The 25,427-nt window shown below is 48.6% G+C and overlaps 1 protein-coding gene across 3 annotated transcripts; it reads right to left on the bottom strand.

The window, feature by feature from the left end:
* Nucleotides 1–2,324: 2,324 nt before the first annotated feature.
* On the bottom strand, nucleotides 2,325–19,100 carry LOC122380698. Of its 3 annotated transcripts, none has more exons than XM_043364084.1 (3): nucleotides 18,855–19,079; nucleotides 3,124–5,253; nucleotides 2,325–2,774 (listed from the first exon to the last, which is right to left on the bottom strand). In XM_043364084.1, the coding sequence occupies exons 1-3, from the start codon at nucleotides 18,898–18,900 to the stop codon at nucleotides 2,758–2,760; spliced, it is 2,193 nt and encodes a 730-aa protein (XP_043220019.1). In that variant the 5' UTR covers nucleotides 18,901–19,079; the 3' UTR covers nucleotides 2,325–2,757. The 3 variants fall into 3 exon arrangements, with proteins under 3 accessions (XP_043220019.1, XP_043220021.1, XP_043220020.1); XM_043364086.1 differs by lacking the exons at nucleotides 2,325–2,774; nucleotides 3,124–5,253 and adding exons at nucleotides 6,064–6,497; nucleotides 6,986–9,085 and having other exon boundaries at nucleotides 18,855–19,100; XM_043364085.1 differs by lacking the exons at nucleotides 2,325–2,774; nucleotides 3,124–5,253; nucleotides 18,855–19,079 and adding exons at nucleotides 6,064–6,497; nucleotides 6,986–9,085; nucleotides 12,319–12,430.
* Nucleotides 19,101–25,427: the final 6,327 nt, after the last annotated feature.

Below are 25,427 nucleotides of genomic sequence, written 5' to 3'. Positions count from 1 at the left end.
GTCTTACTCCAATGCCAAACTTACTACTATTGCACACCTGATAACACTTTTTACTGCACATTGGTGCAACAGATTGTATAACCCACCCAAAATGTTTTCAGTCGAAAACTTGTGAAATCGTCTAGCGCATGTATCAAGTGTTTGCAAGACGGCAATTCTGCAAGCCAATTGTTACGGTAATGTTGAGAATCACTGAATCCATCCAACGGATAATAGCCCTCCCAAGGAAGAAACAAGATGCAGCGCTCATCCGTCCTCGAACTCAATGAAGCCCACCTCCCAGCATCATGTCACAAGCACAACATCATATATACAGAACTAAATCACAACATTATTATAGCATCACAGTATCACATTATAGTGATCCATTGCGTTCGTTGTGTTCCGCATTTGTATGAAGTTGATAGTATCTATATGTATTTTGTACTGTACATTTATATGTGCGAGTCTTGAATATTCATTTGAAAGGGTCTGGGCAACGACATGTAACTATACCTGCCATTTAAAATATGGTATCATTTTACTTATTTGGGAGTATTTGTACGTTTTGAAATTAAGACGTTGTGGATGTTTTGTGGTAAGTGTATGTGGTTTTCATGTAATCCATTGTGTGACGAATAGATTGATTAAAATTGCTTAGGCACATAGACCTCACTACATCTATCAAGAGAACGTAGCTGAGAAGAAAAATGACGCACGAAGAGCTTGTTATGGTGGCTTGTGGACTTTGAAATCTAAATCGACGCCTTAGAAGCATTGAATGTATTCATCGGTGCAGGAATAGCTCTCGTCGAATCACACAAAATGCCTTATCACCTCTCTGCCTGTCGCCTGAGCTGAATCATCATTGTGACGGTGGCCATCCATTACAGTCCTGTACCTGTCCAATGTAGATCTGAGGCCAGTTTTACCAACAGAAAAATAGCCGCAATTTTTTGCCTAAATACCGCTTCACATATGAAGCATAAATGGTAAAGCCCTATCCGCTAACGTGCCCATCGCGTTTACGTTCCGTATGTGAAGCCTGAAGCGGTCTTAAGGCAAAAAAAAAAAAAAAAATCCGGCAGGCGGCTATTTTTCTGTTGGTAAAACTCGCCTCTGCATCTATTTATTTGAAAGCACACCGATATGGCATTGGCAGCGCTTTGGAAGTGGTTAAATATCGATATCAACTGTTATTTGATTTATGATTCCTTGATTAGCATAATTTAAACATACATATTATTCAAAACGTAACTATTTTACCCATTCCTGTTTTTGGCAATTATGCATTTGTGTGCCATTTATTATACATGCAGCAGATAGTTGTGATTGAATATTAATACTTATTCCTTTTTATTGTCCTACATTATTTTATTATTCATTCACCGCTGTCAATGTGGAGTGTAAAGCTGAATGCGAGACATGTAGAACCAGTGCAGTGGTGAGATAATTATGCTGAAGTGAAATAAGCACGTACGTACAAAGCAGGACCACAGTCTGCGTGTAATGTTGCGCTGCTGGAAGCAATGTTACGTCGCTGTTGCCGCCTGCTCGTGAATTAGGTGTGTTGATGCTTATATGTGTGGTGTTATTACCGTCGCTTGGTGTTTCCTGTGTTCAGGTCTTGGATAGTTCTCAGCGGCTAACTTATTGAGCAATTGTGGTCAAATGCACTATTTATAATGAGCGAAGTGTCGCTCCGTTTCACATAGCTCGTCTATACGTCTCATGTTCTCGACCAAATGTTGGTTGTCAGTTTAATAACAAGCTTTACATGGCAAATCCTAGATCAATGTTTTTCTTTCAAATACATGCGTAGTGAATTGTGTACTAGATAAGTAGGTACCTATTTATATTACGTAAATTTCTTCACAAAAAATGTTTTACGTGGTGGGATCATATAAACCCTTCTTTGTTTTTAAAGCGTTAAGTCTAAGTGTATCTATATTACATAATTTGTACTTGGTTTATCATTCAATGTTTATGTTCATCAGCTTCGCCTGATCCATAGTGCCTTTGTTTGTTTCGCTAGTCCTTGAAATCTGTTGGTACCTGTAGGTACATGCATAATCATTTACGAATATTACAAAATTTTGCAGAATAACCTAAAAAAGCTAGAGGTTGATTATGCAATGAATTTCGTGTGCCGCAAACAACTAATCAGCTGAGGCGCTAAACGCCCTCCTCTTATCCCATCCCCGTCAGGTAATGGTGGGCTAACGACTCATGTTGTGACATTTGTATAAGCGCAAACATGCATACAGATGCACGCGACGACCTATGCATTTAGGTAGTACCTTTCTCAATCAGAAACAAACGTAATCACAAACCGAAACGATTAATTTAATCAGGTCAAAAATGTATTTCTAAAAAAAAAAACAGACCATCACTTTTACATATGTTCTCCTATATCCCAGTGAGCACGGTTATACAGTGGATAAGGAGAAAAGCCATGACACCTTTTTATTAATGGTTACGCATTACATATTTAACGGCACAAAAAGGAATGTCACGAGTCAGCGTCAAGATATGTTTATGTAGCTCTTCGAGGCCCTGCACGGGGGCAGTGAACTATACCAATTAACCATCATTAATGTGCAAGTAAATGTCATGCCGGAGTTGGTCCGGTCATGAGGCGAGCTCTGGCTATCACAACCTCAGGCTGGTACAGGCGGCCGTCAAATGCACTGGTTCAACAACGCTAAGGGCACCTGAGCTCCAAACATCGGACGCAGCAACAGTCTCTTGCCCTTCTGACGCTGCGTGCAATGCTCCCTAGACGACGATGTAATCTGAAAGAGAAGATAATTTTCCAGTCAGGTAAGCTGTTGCGCACTGCCCAGTGTGCTGTGTTTCCCTATGCATGGAACCTGCACGTATTTACTTTAGTGATTGCTACTGCAGTTATTGCTTAATGAAGGAGAAGAAGTATGTGGCTGGGGCTTAACGGAGTCTTATTGTTCTCTTAATTATCTCGTATAACATTGGCGGATCCGTAAACGTACGTCATTACGTCGTAACAAAAAATGTCAATTCCGTACATACAAACCAATAAAAGGGGTTTCTTTCGTTAAAAGGCGAAGTCAACAAAACGAAGGAAATTATTAAAAGACGTCTTTCAACCACCTCGAGGTTTCTTACCTTGTCTGCGGAATTTGCCGATCCTCATCTTGTGGGCGGTGACGACGCCCATTATAACCAGGATGACGGCTGCCGTGCCCATCACTATGAGCGTGACACCCATCATCGTGAGGCTGTTGCTGCGTCCACCGCCAGCCCCCGAAACGTCGGCCGATGCGCGCATACGCCCGCCGTCGTCGTGGCCGTGGACTGGTCTGTTGTAGGTTTGACCGTCGCCGTGGCCGTGGACGGCACTCTTGTTGGTTTCACCGTCGTCATGTCCGTGAACAGAAGAGGAATCACCATGGCCGTGTACGGGACTGTTGTTGGTTTGCCCGTCGTCATGTCCGTGTACGGGGCTGTTGTTGGTCTCACCGTCGTCTTGCGCTGAAGACGAATCGTCGTGACCGTGGACTGGACTGTTGTTAGTTTGACCATCGTCGTGCCCGTGGACGGGACTGTTGTTGGTCTCACCGTCGTCGTGTCCATGGAAGATGTCCCAGATGGATTTGAGGATGGCTCGACTGCCTCCGCCGTTGTTGTGGCCGTGCATGTCACCGGCATACGTGTTTCCATCATCATGGCCATGGACGATGCCACTTCCTGACGTACCGCCGTCATCATGGCCTCCATTGTAGGTGTTACCGTCATCATGTCCATGAACCTCTCCGTTGTAGGTGTTTCCATCATCGTGTCCGTGAACCTCTCCATTGTACGTGTTGCCGTCATCGTGTCCATGCACTTCGCCGTTGTACGTGTTGCCGTCATCGTGTCCATGGACCTCTCCATTGTACGTGTTGCCGTCATCGTGGCCATGGACTTCTCCATTGTAGGTGTTGCCGTCATCCTTACCATGCAGGTCTTGTGCCGAAAGTCTCATGATGCGTCGTTGTCCTCTCGTATCTCCGTCATGTTTGCTTGACTGGAGTTTTTTGTTTCCCGAAGAGTCGTCCAACTCCAGACCGGAGTCGTTTCCGTTTGGCTCGATAGTGCGAACACGTACAGGAAGCTTGCCGTACTGATACGTGTTGCGGAAGGTTCCAACGTCATTGATGTAGGTGTTGCCGGACATGACGATCATCGGCACCGCCTTTGGGATGTTGTCGAATCCTCCGTGCTTGTCCTCAGAGTCCTTCCAATCGTCGTGCGCTTTAGTACTGGGATCGGCTTTGTCCATGGGGGCACCAAGAAGATGAGTCAAGGCCTTATGGACCAGCTTCGGTGGCTGAGGCTGGCCTCCGATCAGCGTGCTGTTCTGGTAGCGGAAGTCACGGATGTATGAAGCAAAGTTGGCAATGGCTCCAGGAGAGGGGGCAGGCGCCTTAGTACTGGCATCAGCCTTGTCCATAGGAGCACCGAGAAGATGACTAAAGGCTTTAGGGACCACCTGTGGTGGCTGCGGCTGGCCTCCGATAATTGTGCTGTTCTGATAACGGAAGTCGCGTATGAATGAAGCGAATTTGGCGATGGCCCCAGGCCCAGGCTTTGAAGCCCTGAGGACATGGTCCCCAGTCGGCTTTCCATCCATCTGTCCGGGGCGCTCATTTAGAGCCGTGTCGTCGGCGACGCTGCCGTCTTCGGCCAACTTGTCGTGGAGCTTCTTCAAGACGTCCTCCAGCCAGGTGAAGTAGTCTGTGCCGTTGCCGAACACGTCAGGTCCGCCACCTTGCGGGATGGACGGATCGCCGTCGCTGGGAGAAGGCGCTGAAAGCTGCATCAGACCGCTGAATTTATCATTCGGTCCAGCGCTTCCCTGGTCGTCGCCTGTCGTTTTCGCGTTGTCGTCCTCTGTCTTATCATCGTCCTTGGGGAACTGCTCGTCTCCGCTGTCCTGACTGGTGTTGTTGGCAATGAACTGATCGAGGTCGTCACCATTGACGCCAGCGTTCTTCATCTCCTTGGCGATGATGTCGGCGATCATGTCGGCCAGCTTGTCGAGCGGCACCTTCTCGCTGTCGTCGCCCTGGCTGCTGCTCAGGAGGCGCTGCTTTGCGAAGGGCGATTCGCCGCGGAAGCTGGAGTTCTCCATGATCTGCATGTTGACGCCGTCCATGTTGATCACCGTGCTCATGAGCTGCCAGGGGTTGAAACCGAAGCCTCCCGCATCGTCTGCTCGCCGGCTGCTCTTTTCGGCAGCCACCACACGAGGACCTGTAAAGGCAGTAGGTAAATATTAGAATATGTAACTACGAGGAAGCCACATTGAAGAGCAAAGGTGGTACCAAAAGTATGCGAACAGGTCACACCATTTTTATCATGCGTCTTTAATGTAGTTTGTATTTAAGCACCTGAGTAGTTTATGTCGCCATGATTTATGTGGTAGGTAAAATAAGACTTGAAATGCAACGTGAAAGTCTACTTGTACACCATCAACTTACAGCAAAAATGCCTTATCAGATCATCACTTGTGAGGTCAGGCTCATGCAATCTGCATGTGAGTGACGGAAAGAATGCGCCTTGAGCCCTTGAACACCCAAAGTCGCGGGTTTTGGTGCTTAATCATATTTGGCTGGTGCTGGTCACTGTTGTATCAAAGGGAATTTGGGCATTTAAAGCATTTACCCTCCAGCAGCGTCCAAAAATCGCTTAGATTTTTCTATTTCCAAGCCTGGATAGAAAGCGTATCAAATTTGATCATATTTTTCTTTTAATTGCATACTTGGATTCATACAGCAATACAAACATCATTATTTCCTGAACGTGTCGGCTTTAATCTTTATGGATAGGAAGTAATCCAGTGAGTTACGGGTGACGATATCACACCTTTCAAAAATGCTTCTCTGGTTTTCATATTGTGTGGTATCCTTCGTTTAATAATGAGCGGAAGACAAGGGTGGTGAAATATGTCAGGCCAGTCTTTCGAATGAGCAAGATAACGTTTTTCAGACCGGCTTGGACTTCATCAATAATGAGCCATAGAACTCTTTGCAGAAGCATATTTAGTTTCAGGATACGGTTAGATAGATTAGTTACAAAATATATTTAATGTACCAATAAACATTCCATAGCGTATACATTTTCCGGGCATCCAACCAATCAGAGCATACGACGTGCTTCATGGCAAATCAAAATGGAACGTCCCTGCCAAGATTTACATAAATTGTTCTATGATACACACAAGCGGTTAGCGCCACTCTTCCGCATCGCGGTTCTCAGTTCATTTAGGCTGTAGACTGGCTCAAACATGCGGCCGTAATGTGACGCTGGACATAGCTTATTAACTAAAGCCTCGTGGAAACCTGAGCCCGGCACGGCTCGGACGATTATAATCACAAACACATGTCGATAGCTGGCAGCACAGCGATCCGCTCCCAGCTTTCGTTTCCTGACGTCCAATCCCACAGAGGATTCTCTTCTGCTTTGCCCTCACAGCGTCTCTTAGACGACGATGTAGTCTGCAGGCAAAGAACATGGTGTCATCAGTTAATGTGTACGTGGTAACAGCAATTTCCGATCATACGTTACTAGTCAAGTTCTGCCAAGTTCAAAATCGTTATCGTTTTTTTTATTCAGGCCCCCCTCCAACGGGCACTTGTGGCCCAATTACAGGAGGGCTCCTCCTCCTCCTGGCCCTTGTTCCCCCACCCCCCAGGCTACGGCTGAAGTGGGAGCCTACCCACACCTGGTGACACAGCCGGGGACGACGCCCGCGGAACGGGCGGAACCGGGAATCGAACCCGAAACCCGGCACCGCCCGCACCGCGGGTCGACGCCTTAACCGACTGCGCCACCAGGGCCGTCGACTGCGCCACCAGGGCCGTTCAAAATCGTTCAAATTGTGTCAACTTATCATGCATAGCTCTTCCCACATCATAAAAGAAGTGTGATTTTATAAATATAGAACAGACAGCGAGCATCTTGCCCATCGTTTGTCACATCTCACCTTGTCTGCGGAAGTTTCCAACCCTCTTCTTCTTTGCGACGAGGAGGCCAACAGCTACGCTCATCACCACTGCCGAGCCGAGAGCTAGCAGCGTGACGTGTAGCATCGTGAGACTGCTGCTGTCTTCGCCGCCACCTCCCGCAGCGTCTGCCGGTGCTCGAAGACGTCCGCCGTCGTCGTGACCGTGAACGGAGGAGATGTCATCATGTCCATGCACTGAGGAGGAATCGTCGTGACCATGGACGCTGCCACTGTAAGTGCTCCCGTCGTCATGTCCGTAAAGCGCTTGGGACAAGAGCTTCATGATCTGTTCACGTTCCTTGATATCTCCATCGCGTTTACTTGACTGGAAGCTGCTCGTAAAAGAGTCGGCCAGCTCCAGGCCGGATTCGAGTCCACTGGGCTCACTTGCAGGCACATTTCCGTACTCGTGTATGTTGCGGAAGTTTCCGAGATCCTTGATATAGGTGTTGCCGGACAGGACGAACATCGCCTTTGGGATGCCTTGCCTGTCCTCAGAGTTCCTCCAGTCCTCGTACGCCCTAGCACCAGGGTCTGTGTCCCTAGGTGCACCAAGAAGATGGGCGATAGTTGCCGGGTCGAACTGAGGCTGCTGGGGCTGCTGAGGCTGCTGAGGCTGTTCGCCGCCAGGTCTGGACGCTCCCAGAAGTTTTAGGAATATGTTGGGATCGAGCTGCGGCTGTTCAGGCTGTTCGCCAGCAACAGTGGCGTTTTCCCTGTCATTGGTCTGGTTTTGGAACGCCTTGATGGCATCGATCAGCTCTGCAACAAATGATGGGCCGGGACCGAGAATGCCCTTATTCTGAGGGGGACCGAACAACTTGTCAATCCACTTGGGATCGAGCTGCGGCTGCTGCGGCTGCTGCGGCTGCTCTGGCTGGGCTGGCTGCTGCGGCTGTTGTGGCTGAGCTGGCTGCTGCGGCTGCTCTGGCTGCTCTGGCTGCTGCGGCTGTTTTGGTTGTTGCGGCTGCTCTCCTGATTTTGATGCACCAAAGAGGCGTGCAATGATAACAGCAGGATCGATCTGCGGCTGCTGTGGCTGCTGCGGCTGCTGCGGCTGCTGCGGCTGCTGCGGCTGCTGTGGCTGCTGTGGTTGCTCTGGCTGAGCTGGCTGCTGTGGCTGCTGCGGTTGCTGTGGCTGCTGCGGCTGTTGTGGCTGCTGCGGCTGCTGTCCTGGCCTTGTCGCGGCGAAGAGGCGTATAAATGCAGCAGGATCGATCTGAGGCTGCTGTGGCTGCTCTCCTGGCGATCTTGGTGCCCCGAGGAGGCGGGTGATCATGGCTGGATCGAACTGAGGCTGCTGAGGCTGCTGAGGCTGCAGCGGCTGCTGAGGCTGCAGCGGCTGCTGAGGCTGCTGAGGCTGGCCTCCGATAATCGTGCTGTTCTGATAGCGGAAATCGCGAATGAATGAAGAAAATTTGGCAATGAGTCCAGGGGAGCTCGGCTCAGACCCCGACTTTGAAGCGCTAAGGACATGGTCCCCAGTCGGCTTTCCAGGTCGCTCATTCATAGCTGTACCGTCGGCGACACTACGGTCTTCGTCCAACTTGTCGTGGAGCTTCTTCAAGACGTCGTCAAGCCAGGTATAGTAGTCTGTGCCATTGTCGAAGACATCAAATCCGCCGTCTTTCTGCGGGGATGACAGAAATCCGGTGGGAGACGAGAGTCGCAGGAGATTTTCACCCTTTACCTGCGATTCGCCTGCTGCTCTTTTGCCTTCATCGTCCCTCTCGTCAGCGCTTTCAGGGTACTGTTCGTCTCCGCTGTCCTGGAGGGTCTGGTTGGCGAGGAGCTTATCCAGATCATCGCCATTGATTCTGGCTTTCTTTAGTTCATTTGCGATGAGTCCAGCGACCATCTCGGTCATTTTGTCGTAGGACGACATTTTGCTGTCGACGTTGAGGCTGCTGATGACACGGTGGTCGCTCTGGTCCTCGGAAGGCGACTGCCCGACGAAGGATGGGTTTTCCACGATCTGCATGCTGATGCCGTGCATGTTGATGACGTTCTTCATGCCGCTCAGATACGTCGCGTCATTATTCCGGGGGCTATTGTGTTCGGCAGCTACAGCTTGTGGACCTGGAACAGAGAAGAAATGTGAGGGAGCTTGGTGCCATCAGGCAACACCGGCATGCCTATCAACGATGTAGAACTAAGACTTTGAATGGCAGTGGTGAAACATTGGAGGACAAATGCTAACTTTTTTCTATTATTTTCATGAGGTCATTGAACAATAACATATACACACGCACGTATACAAAAAGAAAACGCATGCGACCAGCATGCAAGGAACATTTTCCCAACACGCCACGAATTCGATTGCCTACTGGCAGTTTAGTGCGGTCAGGTTAGTGTGCTACCAAAATGTGCCTGCCAAGCCAAAAATGTGCCAGTACTTGGCAGCACCAGTCACCCAGGGAACCTGAGAACCGCCCAGAGCAGTCGCGACGAACCGATATCTCTGTTTATAGCAACTGCAACAGAACCGCATTCGCATCCGAATGGTTTCGCAACAGCTGGCTCTTCTGGCATGGAAATTAGTGGTCCAGTGTCACCAAATCTGCACATCCAACATCCAGGGCTTGCATATCCAGCATTGCTTTGCATGACTCATATGTGTGTCCGGGACCAAAGGTAGGGGCGCGGGAACAACTTTCAGACGGGGGGCATACCATAATAGTGATCAACCTAGGGTACACGGAAATTTACTTTTCTCACTGGTTTTAGGCCACTTATTTTCCATCACTTGGCTCTTTCAACAAAACAGAAAACATTTGCAAAAAGCAGTGCTTTATTCCGTCTCAAAGTTATGGGGGCACCGCCCCCCACGGCCCCAGAGTTGGGGGGGGGGGGGCAAGCTGCCCCCACGCCCCCCCCCCCTCCGGTTCCGAGCCTATGGCCCAAGGCAGCACGGTCGTGTTACGTCCAGATGAACTTGGCAGCCGGAATGGGTCGAGTCCAGACAATTGCATCGATTGCGGAACTGTCGCTATTGTGGCTGTGGTGGGAGGAGAGAGGTTGTGGCGCCATTTTAAACACTGGGCACATCATGCCCTGGACATTATGAAACACGGCGTGAATTGATGTTTCCCGTAATATCCAGTTTTGCTAGGTGTATAGGAAAACCGCGTCGTGTGACTTGACATGGGCAATAGGCATAGCGTATGACACACTAACCCTAGGTCATTTAAGGTCAGGTCACCACACCAAATAAAATGGCTCTGCTATTATCACTTTTTTAACCACAGAAAAGTTACGTTCATGACTGAATTGATTCATTATTCCTTAAGTTCATCGACTATCATTGACTATTAAGTTCAGTGACTAAGTTCATTGACTGTCTGATCCAGAGAACTGCTTGACGATTATTTGACGGGTTGCTGAGATATTGAATTGTGGCTATACAAAACGTCACGGGGCCAGACTGGGCCAGACCGAGCATTTTATCTCCGACAGATACAGCAAATTCATATGCTCGCTGTCGTGCGAGCCGGACGCTTGCAAACTTGTTTAAAACCTTGGCCGAAAGAGCATTTTTGTCGCATCCAGTGTCATTTTTCACCACCACCACATATGTTGATGGTTTCGTCATATACCTATGTATCATATACTTATGAAGTTACCTGCTTACTGGCATTATCAGTCTCTTATTACCACACTGCAAACTCCCTTGAATTTCACCAGTGAGAAGCCCGGCAACGTCAGCAGGCTGACAGCATGAGGATAAAAAAACGGTGTCCGAGCAGCGTTCCGGAGACTGCCGCCGCCCGGACCCGCCCGGTCCTGGCCTGACCTTGAACCAGCGGTCACGTGACTGATCTCGAATCGGGTGACCAATCCGGAGCTGGCGGTGGCGGGCAGGTCGCTGCGGAGTTCAGCGGCGTAGCCCCGGGGCGTCAGGGGCGGTGGAGTTTGAGTTTATATGTGTCGAGGCTCGAGCCAAAGTTTTCTGCTAGTTAGACGGACCATACTGGACATGATATGCACGAACAGCTGTGCAATGCTATAGTGGCCAAAGTGGTTTTGTTTGCGACCTTTCGGTGACTGAAGAAAAGGGAAACGTCAGAAAACGAGACGCGTCAGAGGGACATCCAGTTCCTGCGGAGGTCTTCCTACGCACCCAAAGGTAAGCTCGTAAATGCTACCTACTGTTTCTGAATCACGTTGTGTTCTATACTGATACTTACTCAACATGAGGCACATAGTATAACTAAGATTATAGAGCCCATTTTGTTTAATAATATGGTGATCATTGGATTGTTGGTAATGTTCAATGCTAAAACACTTGCGCACTTTGCCTCGCATACCCACAGTTTGAGTTGTTTTTTATTGTCCTTGCTGCCCAGACCGTTCGAAAGCCTCATGCTGCCTGACATGCGTGATCTCTTGGAAATGTTACGATGTTATTAGGAATGTCGCGTAAACAAAATGAATAAGATTGGTTGTAAGAAAAGGTTTATCTGCATTTTATGAATTATGATGTCTGTGGTATGTACTGGATTATGATCAACACTAAAATATGTCTGCGCATTTCGCATTTTTGTCATCGCGAAATTTCCTTTAAATTGAGTTTGAACAAAGACCTACAATGCCAAAATAGGTAGGCGTGCCTAGGTAGGTACCTAGGTAGGTAGGTACCTAAGATACCCAACCTGTGTTTTTTCTTTTAGCTTGCTAAGTTTGATTGTATCACAAAGCAACCAGTATCACCGAGCGCTTAGAAAGTTATAAGCATCAAATAATTTCAAATAGTTTTGTCTCTGTTATCGTGCGGCGCAAACGGAATTCCAGACAAAACGTCACTAGATGAAACCGCATCGTGCTTGCCACAACAGGAAATCCAGTAACAAACTGCTGGCGTTATAAAAGACTTGCATTCAAGTCAAATCAATTGTTATATATGTATAAAGTATCTTCCAATAAAAAAACATTCAGCTGCTCTTCACCAGCTCTTTGTGTGGCAACAGTGGGGCAGCTTCATTCAGTACCTACCTAGATAAAACGTGTGTGCCCTGGGATAAATGCATGCAACAACCATTGACCATTGCATGCCGTGCCAGACCAGATAGTCACATGGGTTTCGTTGGAATCTGCAATCCTCCTGTTTTAAAAGTGTTTCAGCCCACTACAGGAGAAACAGGATATGCAAACCATATCCCAGCTTCCTCAGGACAAAATACTGGCCCACGTGCATAGCTAATGAACTTTCTAGCTACCTCTAGCTAAACCCCGTCGACAGGTATGCTGAGGTCGATCAGCCCATTGTCTACTGTTTGTTAGCCCGGTTATATGGTGCACCCTTGACTACTTACTTTTGGCCATAAGTGTTTGTCCGGGTCCAGCGACGGACCGCTCAGAATCCATCCACTCTAGCACCATTTCCCAGTATTCATTTACGTCCAGGTCCACTTCTAGCGGCAGCTGAAAACCTGAACCCGACGGAGACATCCGTACAGAAATTTCATCAAAATAAATCAGGTAATACGCTTTCAAATGCCAGACAATTGATGTATGCAGCTGTAGAAGTATACATGAGACCTTCTTCTATCAAACACTCCTAAATAAATTTGGAAGGGTCTTCGCGGGTAAACTCCCATTATATCTACCCTTCACTATCCCCATGTTATTCATTTGCGTTCCGGTCATGGAATTACTACCGTCAAACCAAGTTCCGCATATTGCTTAGCAAAGACTAGCGTCTCCGGCCATACATCCATCCGCGTAAGCATTGGAAATACATCGATTTATAAAACGAACTTCCTTCAGTTTTTGCATTTGCTATTTATCCATGTAAGAGGAGAAATGATAACACGGCTTTGAGGCTCATGATGGAATAAACCAGTAAAACGCCTTTTGGGCGAAGAACGAGCGAGCGAGATAGTGAGCCCTGCACGTGCGGAAGGGTGAGAGGGTACTTCCAACGGGCTTGTGCAAAGCACCCTTTTAACCGGTCGCTAGCAGTGTGCCAAATTTGAACGCAATCGGCCCAGCCGTTCCTGAGATCTGGAAGCGGCATTCTGTACGTGCGCACATGCAAACGGGGTCCAAACTGACTTTTGCACGGCACTCTACTTACTGGTCCCCAACCGTGTGCTAAATTTGAGCGCAATCGGCCCAGTCGTTCTCGAGATCTGGAAGCGGCATTCTGCACGTGTGCACGTACAAACGGGGTCCAAACTGACTTTTGTACGGCACCCTACTAACTGGTCCCCAACCGTGTACCAAATTTGAGCGAAATCGGCCCAGCCGTTCTCGAGATCTGGAAGCGCCCCCTGCACGTGCGCACGTGCAGTAGCATCTTAACCGCAACACATGGGAATGCATTGCCTGATGGGTGCCTACCTGTATGCCAAGTTTCAGCGAAATCGCCCCAGTAATTACCGAGTTATTTAAATGGGAACAAATTTGGCACCTCTTCTTTTTGTATTTTGCACGTGCAGTAGGGGTATCTCACATAGATCAAGAGTATCCAACCTTTGGTAGAAGGGATGTAGCTACCCTACAAAAATTACCGCAAGACAATCGCCCAAGTGGCTGCTGAGATATGAGCCTCTCAAAATCACTACTTTTGCAAAACAGCTTGAACACCCTTGACTTTTCACGTGGCACGTGCCACGACGGTCACTGAGATGTATCAAAAGTAGTTAATTACGGGGTAGAAGGTATGAGGCTACCCAGCAAAAAAGACCGCAGGCCAATCGGTCTAGCGGTTGCTGAGGTATAAGCTTCTCAAAAGCGTTACAGGCCGGGCCGGGCCGCTCATACTGAGATTTTTCCGTTATATTGAAAAGACTCGCTTCGCTCGCTGCGCTCGCTCGCTCGTAATTACGAGCACGTGCAAACGGTAATTACGAGCTCGTAGTTACGAGCGAGCGAGCGCAGCGAGCGAAGCGAAGTCTTTTCAATATAACGGAAAATCTCAGTATGAGCGGCCCGGCCCGGCCTGTAACGCTTTTGAGAGGCTTATATAATCTCAGCAACCGCTGGACCGATTGGCCTGCGGTCTTTTTTGCTGGGTAGCCGCATCCCTTCTACCTCGTAATTGACTTCTTTTGATACAACTCAGTGACCGTCGTGGCACGTGCCACGTGAAAAGTCAAGGGTGTTCAAGCTGTTTTGCAAAAGTAGTGATTTTGAGAGGCTCATATCTCAGCAGCCTCTCGGGCGATTGTCTCACGGTAATTTTTGTAGGGTAGCTGCATTCCTTCTACCAAAGGTCGGGTACTCTTGATCTATGTGAGTGACCCCCACTGCACGTGCAAAATACAAAAAGAAGAGGTGCCAAATTTGTTCCCATTTCAATAACTCGGTAATTACTGGGGCGATTTCGCTGAAACTTGGCATACAGGTAGGCACCCACCAGGCATTTCCATGTGTTGTGGTTAGGGTGCTACTGCACGTGCGCACGTGCAAGGGGCGCTTCCAGATCTCGAGAGCGCCTGGGCTGATTGCGCTCAAATTTGGTACACAGTTGGGGACCGGTTAGTATAGGGTGCCGTGCAAAAGTCAGTTTGGACCCCGCTTGCATGTGCGCACGTGCAGAATGCCGCTTCCAGATCTCAGGAACGGCTGGGCCGATCGCGTTCAAATTTGGCACACCGCTAGCGGCCGGTTAGAAGGGTGTTTTGCACAAGCCCGTTGGAAGTACCCTCTCGCCTTTCCGCATGTGCAGGGCTCACTGTCTCGCTCGCTCGTTCTTCGTCCAAAAGGCGTTTTACTGGTTGTGTTGTTGAAAAACCTAACAAGAGACGTCGTGGCCTTTTCATTACGGAGCGAGCGAAGCGAGCGGAGTCTTTCCTTAGCCCGCGCCCCGTAGGGCTATCGGCGGACCCTACCGCCCGTAGGGGAAGGGCCATTTCGGCCCCCCCCCTAAGATCTCGGAAATTTACCGGCCGATTTTCAAAATTCAAACGGTGTTCGATAGCCCCACCGGGGAACTACCTTGTGACCAAATTTCATTGACCTAGCTCAAACCGATGACGTCACAGGTCAGGTCAAAGGTCGGATTTTCACCGTTCACAGGGATTTCAAGAAATGTGTTGTGAAATCGAGTAAATTGGTAATTTATTGAAAAACATCGATGGTACATTGTTCGTCAAACACATACTTTGCTATATGAGGTCACTGATACCAGGTCAGGTCACAGCGAGGTCAGGTCACCGGGGGTCACAATATGAAAGTGTCGTGTGATACATGTTTTATGGTCCATTTTACATGACAAATGCGATTATGTGGGTTAGGCAGCCTTTGGGGCCAGCCTAGATCACGTTTTGGTGAAGGTCAGGTCAAGGTCAGGTCAAATTAGGTCAAATTTCAAAGTTGATATTTTTGCATAAAATGGGTATCGATTCGATGCATCTCGTCACGGGGAGTCTAATGGTGGTCTTTGTTTTGCTCTACAATGTCTAGAATTGCCAAAAATTGAGTTTAAAAATTTGACGTCATCATTTTTGAACAGGTTTTTCGCTATAACTTGGCCAAAAAACGAGGTATTGATCTGAAATTTGGTATGTGGATAGAAGACGGAAGGTACTATCACATATATTCCGGTTTTTTTCTAAACTCAAAAAAGTTTTTGGATTTTTTGGCAAATATATCCAAAAAATGCTATTTTTATTTTTGGGTGTCACAAATCAAAAATTTCAAAAATCGGAGATAGCAGTTTTGTAGTCCTGTCAATTCTACACCTTTTATGTCTTGATCATTTTTCTTTATCTTCAAAGCTGTAGGCCTTACAGGTCTTCTCGCGAAGGTCTTTTTTCTGTCGAAAATGACAGAACATGACGTCATTCTGACGTCATTTGTGGCCAACCTATCATAGCCTCTGAAACGTTTTTTGGTCACAATGTGTAAAATTGATGCCAGGAGGGGTCCTGAAAGTTTGGTGGCGATATCTCCAGCCGTTTAGGAGATATCGACGGAAAAGAACAGGGAGGGGCCGTTTCGGCCCCCCCTACGGGGCGCGGGTACGGAAATTTATGAGTATGAGCGGCCGGCCGGCCGGCCGGCCGTGGTCACGATTTTGCAACGCTTATATCTCAGCAACCACTTCACCGATTTACACGCAGTTATTTTTGTAGGGTAGCTTCATTCCTTCTACCAAGTATTGGACTATTCCCGATGCATGTGGGTGTCCCCTTATGCACGTGCCACAAGCAAAACGAAGAGGTGTCACTTTTCTAATTGTTGCAATATCTCGGTAACTACTTGGCCGATTGCGCTGAAAGTTGGCATGTAGGTAGGCACCCACTAGGCAATGCATGTCCATGTGCTAGAGTTGGGGTGCTGCTGCACGTGCGCACGTGCAGGGGTCGATTCCAGATCTCAAGAACGGCTGGACCGATGGCGCTCAAATTTGGTAAATGGTTAGGGACCGATTAGTAGGGTGCCGTGCAAAAGTCAGTTGGGACCCATTTTGCACGTGCGCACGTGCAGGGTGCCGCTTCCAGATCTCGAGAACGACTGGGCCGATTGTGCTCAAATTTGGCACATCGCTAGAGACCGGTTAGTAGGGTGCCGTGCACAAGTCAGCTGAAGGTACCCCTCGAAATTTCGCACGTGCAAGGCTCACCCTTTCGCTCGCTCCGTTAGTCGCCCCAAAAGGCGTTATACTGGTCAATATATTAACCCTCGCCCATGTAGGGGGGGGGGGGGGTTGGTGCAACCCCCCCCCTGAGGCTTTTCGGAAATAGTGCAAAAACGGCGGCGCGCAGCGCCGCCAAATTTTGGGTACCTTATGGGGCAAACCTTGCGCATCTTTTGATAAAAAAAAAAATTTGACCGGGTCATGTCAGGTCACGGAGTTATGACGTCACAAAGGGAACAGCCTCCGACCGGATTTTCACAAACTGAGTGCCAACGCCCGAGGTTTCCTGCCGGTGGTACGGACATCGGTTGATGGATCGTGATGAAACTTCCCATGCATGTTGAGGCAAGAATTGGCTATCATACGGTATAAGAAACTTGACCGGGTCAGGTCAGGTCACGGAGCTATGACGTCACAAGAGGAACAGCGTCCGGTACTATTTTTGAAAAGCGCCCGAACCACTATTTTGCTAATTCTTGTCACCTCAATGGGAATATGCAGCAATATTAGCTTCTATAGGGAGCAAATGGACCTCCCAAATCCAAAAATACAATCAGATTTCAAAAATTTAAATTTTGATTTTTCGAATTTCTGCCGCCGACTGTGACCTTGCCGACTTCCGGCGCTCCCAACGCGCCATTTTAGAGCTAGGGAAACGAAATACATACCAAACGATAGGGAATTGATCAAGGAACACGATAGTGAAGGTTTCAAGTCGACATCTCCCACCGTTTTGCCGCAATCGCCGCGGAAAGTTGAAAAAAGTCTATTTTTCCGAAAATTTGACCTTTGACCGGTCAAAAGTAGGTTAAATGTTGACCTAGGACCAAAAAATATACCACCAATCGCGAGATCTCGGCGAGAGCAATCCGTTGGTCTTTTCCGCTAAGCTCTACGACGCTCCGTTTTCAAACGCCAAGGGGGGGTCGCACCAACCCCCCCCCCCTGCATGGGCGAAGGTGGCAGATCGCCGTTTACGGGCGAGGGTTAAATAGCGTGAGGACAAGGTTTCTATGGTCTATATTCATGTAAAATGAAATTGAAACATTACTTTATCCATTTATATAAAATGCGTATCAGATAGCTAATTCAGATGAGGACTGATAGAAGTCGTTCGTGGTGACAGAACCTGAGCCGTCAAATCCACTCTGACTCTCGCGTGACTCTTATACCGGATTGACATGGCGCCGAAATCGGTCCGCGATTGGCTGTTTTTGCCGACCGTGCCGTGCCGGCTGAAATGAGCGCGCTCGCGGCCCTCACCGTGCGTCCCTCGCCTCTCACCCCGTGCGCCGGCCGGCTTCATCGGGCCATCGTGTCGACGCACGGCGCCGCTAATCCCGATAAGAGGGTGCCGAGCCGAGCTAAGCCGGCCAACTGAGCACCATTAGTCACATGTGCGCCGGTGCTGTAGCGGCCAGAGCGGTGCCGATTTGACACGGATTAGAGCCCGCAGAGGCTGTGCGTGAGACCCGACCGGCACGCAATACACTGTAAAAGATTGCAGCGTGCTTACCGAGTAAAGGTAACGAATAAAGCGACTGGCGTCACAGATCAACGCTAATGCTAAAAGCGTACTTTTGTAGATTGAATTGAAGGCAGGGATCAAAAGGCTTTGATTGCGGGAATGTAAAGGAAATGATAGATGTGGCAACGATCACTACCTGCGACTTCGGTTGTTGGAAAATCGTACTGGGATAACCGCCAAATAATGTGTGGATTGTGAATGCCTGGTCACTGGTGTATTCAGATGTTTAACGTAACACATAATTATTTTGATTAGGTGCATTCGAGTTCATCAAAAATATGATATACATGTAGTCATTAATTTCTGGCATAAATCAATCATTAGTTGGTTGTATGTGCAAACACAGTAGCATGTCATTACGTCGCAATGTTAATGAAATATTGCATAATTATGTTTCTTCTTGAGAAATCCTCCAAAACTACTACACATAGCGTAAATTACAAGCATAACTTAACTAATTTCAGCTAACTACATATATGTGAAATGTGCAAGCGTTATTATTACATGGACTTGGGAAAGAAAAAGATAAAATTGAAGAGGTGCTTAGTGCATAAGCAATTAACCCATATGAAAGCAGACGATGATAAAATATTTTTCATTCGTGTTTCGAGTCATTGGTATGGTATGTTGACTGTTTTAATGTCTTATTCCGGCTTCTAGCTCATTTTCCTGTGAGAGCATAGCTCTCTGATCATTCACCACCCATGCAGATTGCAGCGGATCTCAGAACTCACCGGCCGCCGATCCGAGCAGCACCGCCAGAAGGACGAGAGCCCTCATGGTGTCGGTGCTCCGCTCCCTGACCGCTGACTGACGCTGACCGACCGCTGACCGCTGACCGACGACTGACCGCTGACCGGTCGGACACTGCGCACCGGACCGTGCGCGCGCCTCCGCTACCTCCTGCGATGTGAGGCGGACGCCGGCGAGACGGACCTCCTGGTAATGACGGCCGCCACACAGGCATCAGTCGATCACATAAACAGAACGACAGGCTGTGTCTCTGGTGCCCCTCCTCCGCCTCATCCCCTCCCCTCCCTCCCCTCTCTTCCACCCCCTCTTCTCCGGTGACCGGCGCGCGCGCTCCGGAACGGGCCGGCTTTGTAACGCGAGAGCCGCCGGGGGCCCGTCACCAGAGCCGCGACTGTGGGGAGGAGCGGCGGTCTCCAGAGCAGGCGCGAGATGACAGGAAGGGCACAGGGTGACTGTCCATCCGGAGCTGACCGGATAAGGGTCACCGAGCATGCCAGCACGCCAGCACCATGAGCATGCAGTGCTGTGTGGCTGCGTCTTCTGTTGAAATGTGTAACGGAACTTGACGGCAGATTGGGCCAGAGGATCGATTATGGATTAGAAGGCGTTTAATAAGTCTATATTCATTTTGCATATTCCTTGCATTAGACATATCACGTCGAAAAACGAGTTCAGAGAAAGTATATTTTGCATCCAAAACTTAAATGCGTTCAAGTAAATCGCCGTAAATAGTTCAAAAGTATTTCGATTTATTCCTAATTCGAGTTGATGTTTTCGCAGCTAGATAAGCCTTCTCACTTTTGCACGTCTTCCTCATCGAAATTTCACCACACTGTACTCGCTCTAAATGTGACAACTGACAAAGCTGTTGGTTAATTCCGTCCCTTGTGAACATCAACTTTGGAACGAGCTGGATTCTTGTGTAGCTCTTCGACTTGACGATTTACTAGGTCATTTTTGTACCGAATTGATCATGACTCTCCCTTAGAAAGACGCTGAGGGCTAGATGACGGTAAATAGAGGTCCTTCGATCGGCCGTGTCCTGGTGCGTCACGCCATGTCACGAGGTGTCACGCCGTGTCACGAGGTGTCACGAGGTGCACCGTGACGCTCTGACGAGCACCGACACGCCGATGTCGTCCGACCGAGGGACATGTTTGGGCTTCTGGCTGTGTCCGCTGTCATGTCGGACACTTGGCTCGCCCTGCGCGTCGGACCTCCGCGACGGACCTCCGCCGCGGCCCCCCGTGCTGGCCGTCAACGCCTGCGCCCTCCGTCCGAGTCTGTATACACAATGGCTAAATACAGTGGCCACGGAACATCAGACCGGCATACCAAAGCAGTAGTCTGGTAATTAGTTAAAGGTAGTGTGCCAGCTTTCCTGGACCGTATGGAGTTAATGGCCCAGATAAGGAGAACCGGATTTTTAGAACTTATCCATATCTTCAAAACTCATGGAAACGTCTTAAATTCTTCAAATTTTGAGTACCCCAGTGCGAAATTCGCCCCGACGGGTTGTCGGTCGTACCCCAACCACATTTCACACCACTATGAACAATAAATGCACACACTGAAATCGCTATTACCGATAGGCTCATTCAATCAAGTTTCGATAAACCCGTTCATCATCATCTCCTGCGGTTTCGAACACGCCTGTTAGGTGGTGCGGTAGACCGCGCCCAAAGCCAGGGCCCCGGTAACGTGAGGTAGCCGAGTCGGGGCAGCGTGCGCTGACCCAAGCCGGGGCCGCGCGTCCTCCCGGTGTCATGTGATAGCCCGGGGTTGCCCGCGGGAATGCGGTAGACCGCGCCCAAAGCAAAAGCTGCGGCCCCGGCTTGGGTCAGCGCACGCTGCCCCGACTCGGCTACCTCACGTTACCGGGCCCTGGCTTTGGGCGCGGCTTCTGCTCATACTTTGTGGTGCGGTGGTGGTGCGTCGGGCCGCGCGCTCTGACTTCGGCCAAGAAAAATGCGTCAGCTGATCATTGTCATTTCTGCCACTTTCATGTGGTGAGATGGGGTCATAACTTTAGAGACGGCTGTTTCATATCAATTATTTTACATAAAATAATATTTCAAACCATAAATTAGTGTTCGACAGCCAAATTAAAGAAACAATACCAATACAGGCTTACAGTTTAACCCTATTCCTGGCGGGGGGGGGGGCCTCAGGAGCCCCCCCTGAGGTTTTTTGGTTATTTCTCCCAAACGCTTTGAGCTAGGAAGCTCAAATTTTCTGACTTTTACTAAAAGGCTTTTACGCAACATTTCTGAAAATTTTGAGTTGATTTGACCTCAGGTCAGGTCACCAGAGGCGGTTTGGTGACCCTACCTCAGAAAAGTTTGCAATCACGCCAGAGCTAGAGTTTTTGACCGATCAATTTCTTCTCTTCAGGCTTTAGTTAGGGTACCAGTATGTGCAATTTGTATATCTCAGAATTTTCATATCTGTGACCTGAGGTCAGGCAAGACTCGTGACCTTTACATTGCAAGCCTATGGGAAAATATTGAAACGCCTCCTGCTTCGTGTAAACGAGTCAAAACCACCCAATTCTTTCAGTATTATGGAAGATTATCTCATCGGTGATGATCCTGGTGCTGCTAATTGACAGGGGCACCGGCAAAGGTCATCTGAGGTCATGTGACGTCATAAATCGTTTTTCTATAAATAAATCACGACATGATGGTGCTAAAGATTTGTAAGTGGTACCAAACTGCTCGCCTGGTCAAGGCGCGTCGTTTGGTATGCAGCATGACCATACCCCACAACCTCATTGATGAATGACCTGACCTTGACCTCAGGTCAAATTTCAAATTGACCTCTGAAGGTCATCACATACTTATTTCGCATCGCTTCGGCGAGAGCAACAAAAAATGTATTGGTTTTATGTCTCTATGTTTCTTAGTTTAAAAGTTATATAGGTAACTAATTCCAAAACATTTTATCGTTGATGACCTCTGGTGACCTCAATATTGACCTGACCTGAAAATGTTTTATGTAAAAATTGTAGATCTTTAAACGACCTATCAAACGCCGTTCGCCGTTTGTCGCTGCGATGTGTAGTTTTTGAGATCTGAAGGGGGGGGGCGAATCGGCCCCCCCGCCAGTTTCTTGTCCCGGCGGAGCCCGCCAGGAATAGGGTTAAATTCGACATTGTGTTGTCTACGATTAGACAGCTGATAACTCATTCCCGTACGTCGTAACTCTATAATGACCTTTGCCTATTGTCACATGTGCGCCGCATTCGTGACTGTTGCCGACGCCTGTTTGCAGGTCAGCCCACTATAATTGTTATACATATCGAAAAACCGATAAACTTTTAGGCAAAAAAGCACTATTTTAGGCCCATTTTTGATTTTTTGCGATATTGGGAAATCATTCGAAGGTGGCACACTACCTTTAAAAGTCCGGTAAAAGAGTCAGCTGCTTGAGAGTGTGCGATGGTCTTCTATGGACTTCTTGTGATTGACAAAAATTCGCGGTTGAACTGTTAGGGGAGAGTGGTGCAGGAGGCCCCCCCTTAAGCTCAGTTGCTATTTTGAGACAACTGATAATATTTAAGAGCTAACGTGTGCATGCGCTGTGAGCATGCATCATTTTCCCATACATATTTGCATTCAAAATGAATCTAGGGGGTACACAAACCGTAAACTTTAACATTTTGGAAAAAGTTGCAAAAGGGCCTCTTACACTATGGGTATGGTAAGACGCCCCCCCCCCCCTCGGGCGTTTAACAAGGCAAGTCGACTTGTAAAAGACGTTTTGCGAACACAGCTGCAAGGCCTTTTATTTCGAAAAGCTAAGCAAATACGGTGTTATCGAAACCAATAACACTTCCAAAGCGCTCGAACAATGCGAAAACTAGCACAACCAAACGCTGATGACCAACGAAAATTGTACCTATTACCTCTAGAAAAAGAAACAGAAAAAAAGAAACAAAAACAAACTCCTTGAAAAAAGAATGCCACGCCTGCCGCAGGTGCAGGCGTTTTAGCATCGGGGGCGTTTTTTATCGGGGGGGGCGTTTTATAATCCTCGAAGGGAGGGCCTCTTAAAAAAATGCAGTGTTTTAACGTCACAATATTTATGGTTTATGAGACATTTGCAGCGCACCAGAACATGGTCTATTCTGAAGCTAACATGTGACAATTTCGATGAGATAAGATTGCATTTGATAGTCATTGTTTTTTCAGATATATAAGGGTGATAAAGATGCATATATCTAGCAAGTAAAGGGGCAAAAACAGAAACAGGCTTACCAAAAGTCGCTGCGACGCACCTGATACCTCAGGTTTCGTGAGTTGTTGTTTCAAGAGGGCTTCTGCTTTACAAGAACATTAAAAAATAAATAACATTATTGGTTTGGTAAAAAAGCGATGGGGCCTCTTACCGACCCTGGGCGTCTTACACGGATCTCCCCTATATGTACAATTCCGTTCATTTCCATAGCCGAAATATTTCAGTAACATGCATTTTTAGGGGGCGACAAGGAAAAACAGGGATAATTTTGCTTCCTCTAATGTGCTTTTAAGTGTAGCTAACTTTGAATAATTTCAAAAGCCCGTTCTTCTGAGTGATAGAAAATATCCGATCACCCTGGAATGGACGGACAGACCAACTGCCTCATGCCTGCAGTTGTTCACCCATGGGGACTGTGTATAGGCATTTCACTGCCCCGTTGCTGGTACGCTGTAGCCTCAATATATCCTGCTGAACAAGAAATGCACAACATCGGAAACTAACAAACCTTATCGGAGTATGACAGTGCGATGGTTGCCAGACCAGGGTACCGTCATAAAGCGCATCGAGTATCTGCGTTTCGGGACAGAGACCAGCCGCGTGTATAAACACTGTGCGTTACTCGATACATTGAAGGCTGTACACTGTACAGCGAGCCTGGTGATTAAGTTTTGTTAGCATAATGCGATACATCAGCGGATGTAAAATGCATGGTTGTGGAAGTCTGAACATGAACCTTTGTCGCATCCTTGTCATGAGCGGCGAACCTATCTTGTCAGTTTCTCAATGAGTTAGGTGCAAATACTCCTCGATCTATAGTTCGTTTTTGTGAGGGAAGCATCACAAGTTTTAGACGATGATTTGTAAAGTTGTTTCAGTTATTTGCGATTTTCCCCCTCAGCTCGCACGGCGCCGTGCTGTCTGGAGGTGATATCCGCCCTCTTCGCACGTGGCTCTGCCGGCCCCGGTCCGGCATTCGTCCATCCCTCCCGTGCAGACCCGACCCGCCCCACCCCACCCTATCCCGGCGGCGGGGGCGGGGCGAGGGTGGGGGCGGGATGACGTTGTCAGGGGACCAGTCCGAGCAGAGAGAGACCCCCAGGGGCCCCGTCCCTCCTCCCTCAGTCTCCTCCCCACCCCCAGTGTCGACTGTTTGCCCATTCTCCGGCCAGTACTCCATGTTTATATTTCCATATTTTCCCACCTCGACCGACATCTACTGGCTTCATTTATCTTTGTGCCCATCTGAATTACAGATGGGCCGCTCTGCCCAAAAGGCGCGCGGCCGAATTTTCAATCAGGCGGCCGCTTCACACCTCCAAGTGTTGGTATTGTGGCCCCCTATGTTTACTTATAAATGAGAGAATTATACCGCAACGGCGGGGATTCAATTTAAAAGCCATGACTAAAACATAAGTAACACCTCGCCGGCTGGCGGTGACGAACGAGCCGCGGGAGCTCATCAGTGGGTGGCTCCACCGAGAATCCCGGACCGGCGAGCGGCCCGCGGCCCGCGCCCGGCCCGTTCGCTCGGGCGCCACTCGCCGCGGGCGGTAAATCATCGGCGGAGGGCGGAGTCAAGGCGTCAGAACGCATGTACGCCCCAGAAAGGTGTTAATTTATGCCGCGGGGCCCATCACGGATGCAGCACGCGGCCGGCTAACGAAACACCGAATCGCCGCCGCGTCGCTGGTTATTAGGTGCGGGGGTCATGAAATGCGGGCCACTCGGGTCGAGAGGGCCGCCTGATCGGGTCGGTGCCAAACAAGATGCAGCGGGTGATAGGAGCGGCCGCCGGCTCACCAGCCGCGAGCCACGGGAGCGCCACATGGCTCCTGATGGGCTGCAGGACACTGGAATGAGCGGCGGTCTGTTGTCGCCTACCGGTTAGTGGTGTCGAAATGCAGAGTTATACAACTCCACGAATATTTGCACCATGGACATGCTATTTTAAATAATGGTATGTAAAATGCATCTGATTGTATAGTTGTCTCTACGCAGGTGATTATTTGTTGCATGCAAATGAATCCGGCTGAATGCTGCCTTTACTAAATCATGAAAAGGAATATCGTGTGAGTGTTTCACGGCTCGTACCTAATAAGCATACATTCCTTACTATGTATTTCCACTATGAGCAGCTAGACTGACACAGAAATTCATTGCCCGTTGTCGCTGCATAGATGGACCATTCGATGTTTTGTCATACTTCTAGGTGGCCGCAGAGAAGACACCTACCTTCCGCCGTTTTTAGTGTTTATCTGAGAGTAATCGCAGTGCATTCGGCAGATAAGGGTCCAAAAGGACAGGAAATGGTA

This window comes from Amphibalanus amphitrite, unplaced genomic scaffold (assembly GCF_019059575.1).
Source record: "Amphibalanus amphitrite isolate SeventyFive unplaced genomic scaffold, NRLGWU_Aamphi_draft 000105F_arrow, whole genome shotgun sequence".
NCBI lineage: Eukaryota > Metazoa > Arthropoda > Thecostraca > Balanomorpha > Balanidae > Amphibalanus > Amphibalanus amphitrite.
Note: the sequence above shows the minus strand (reverse complement) of the source record. Positions and strands in the feature narration are given on the sequence as shown.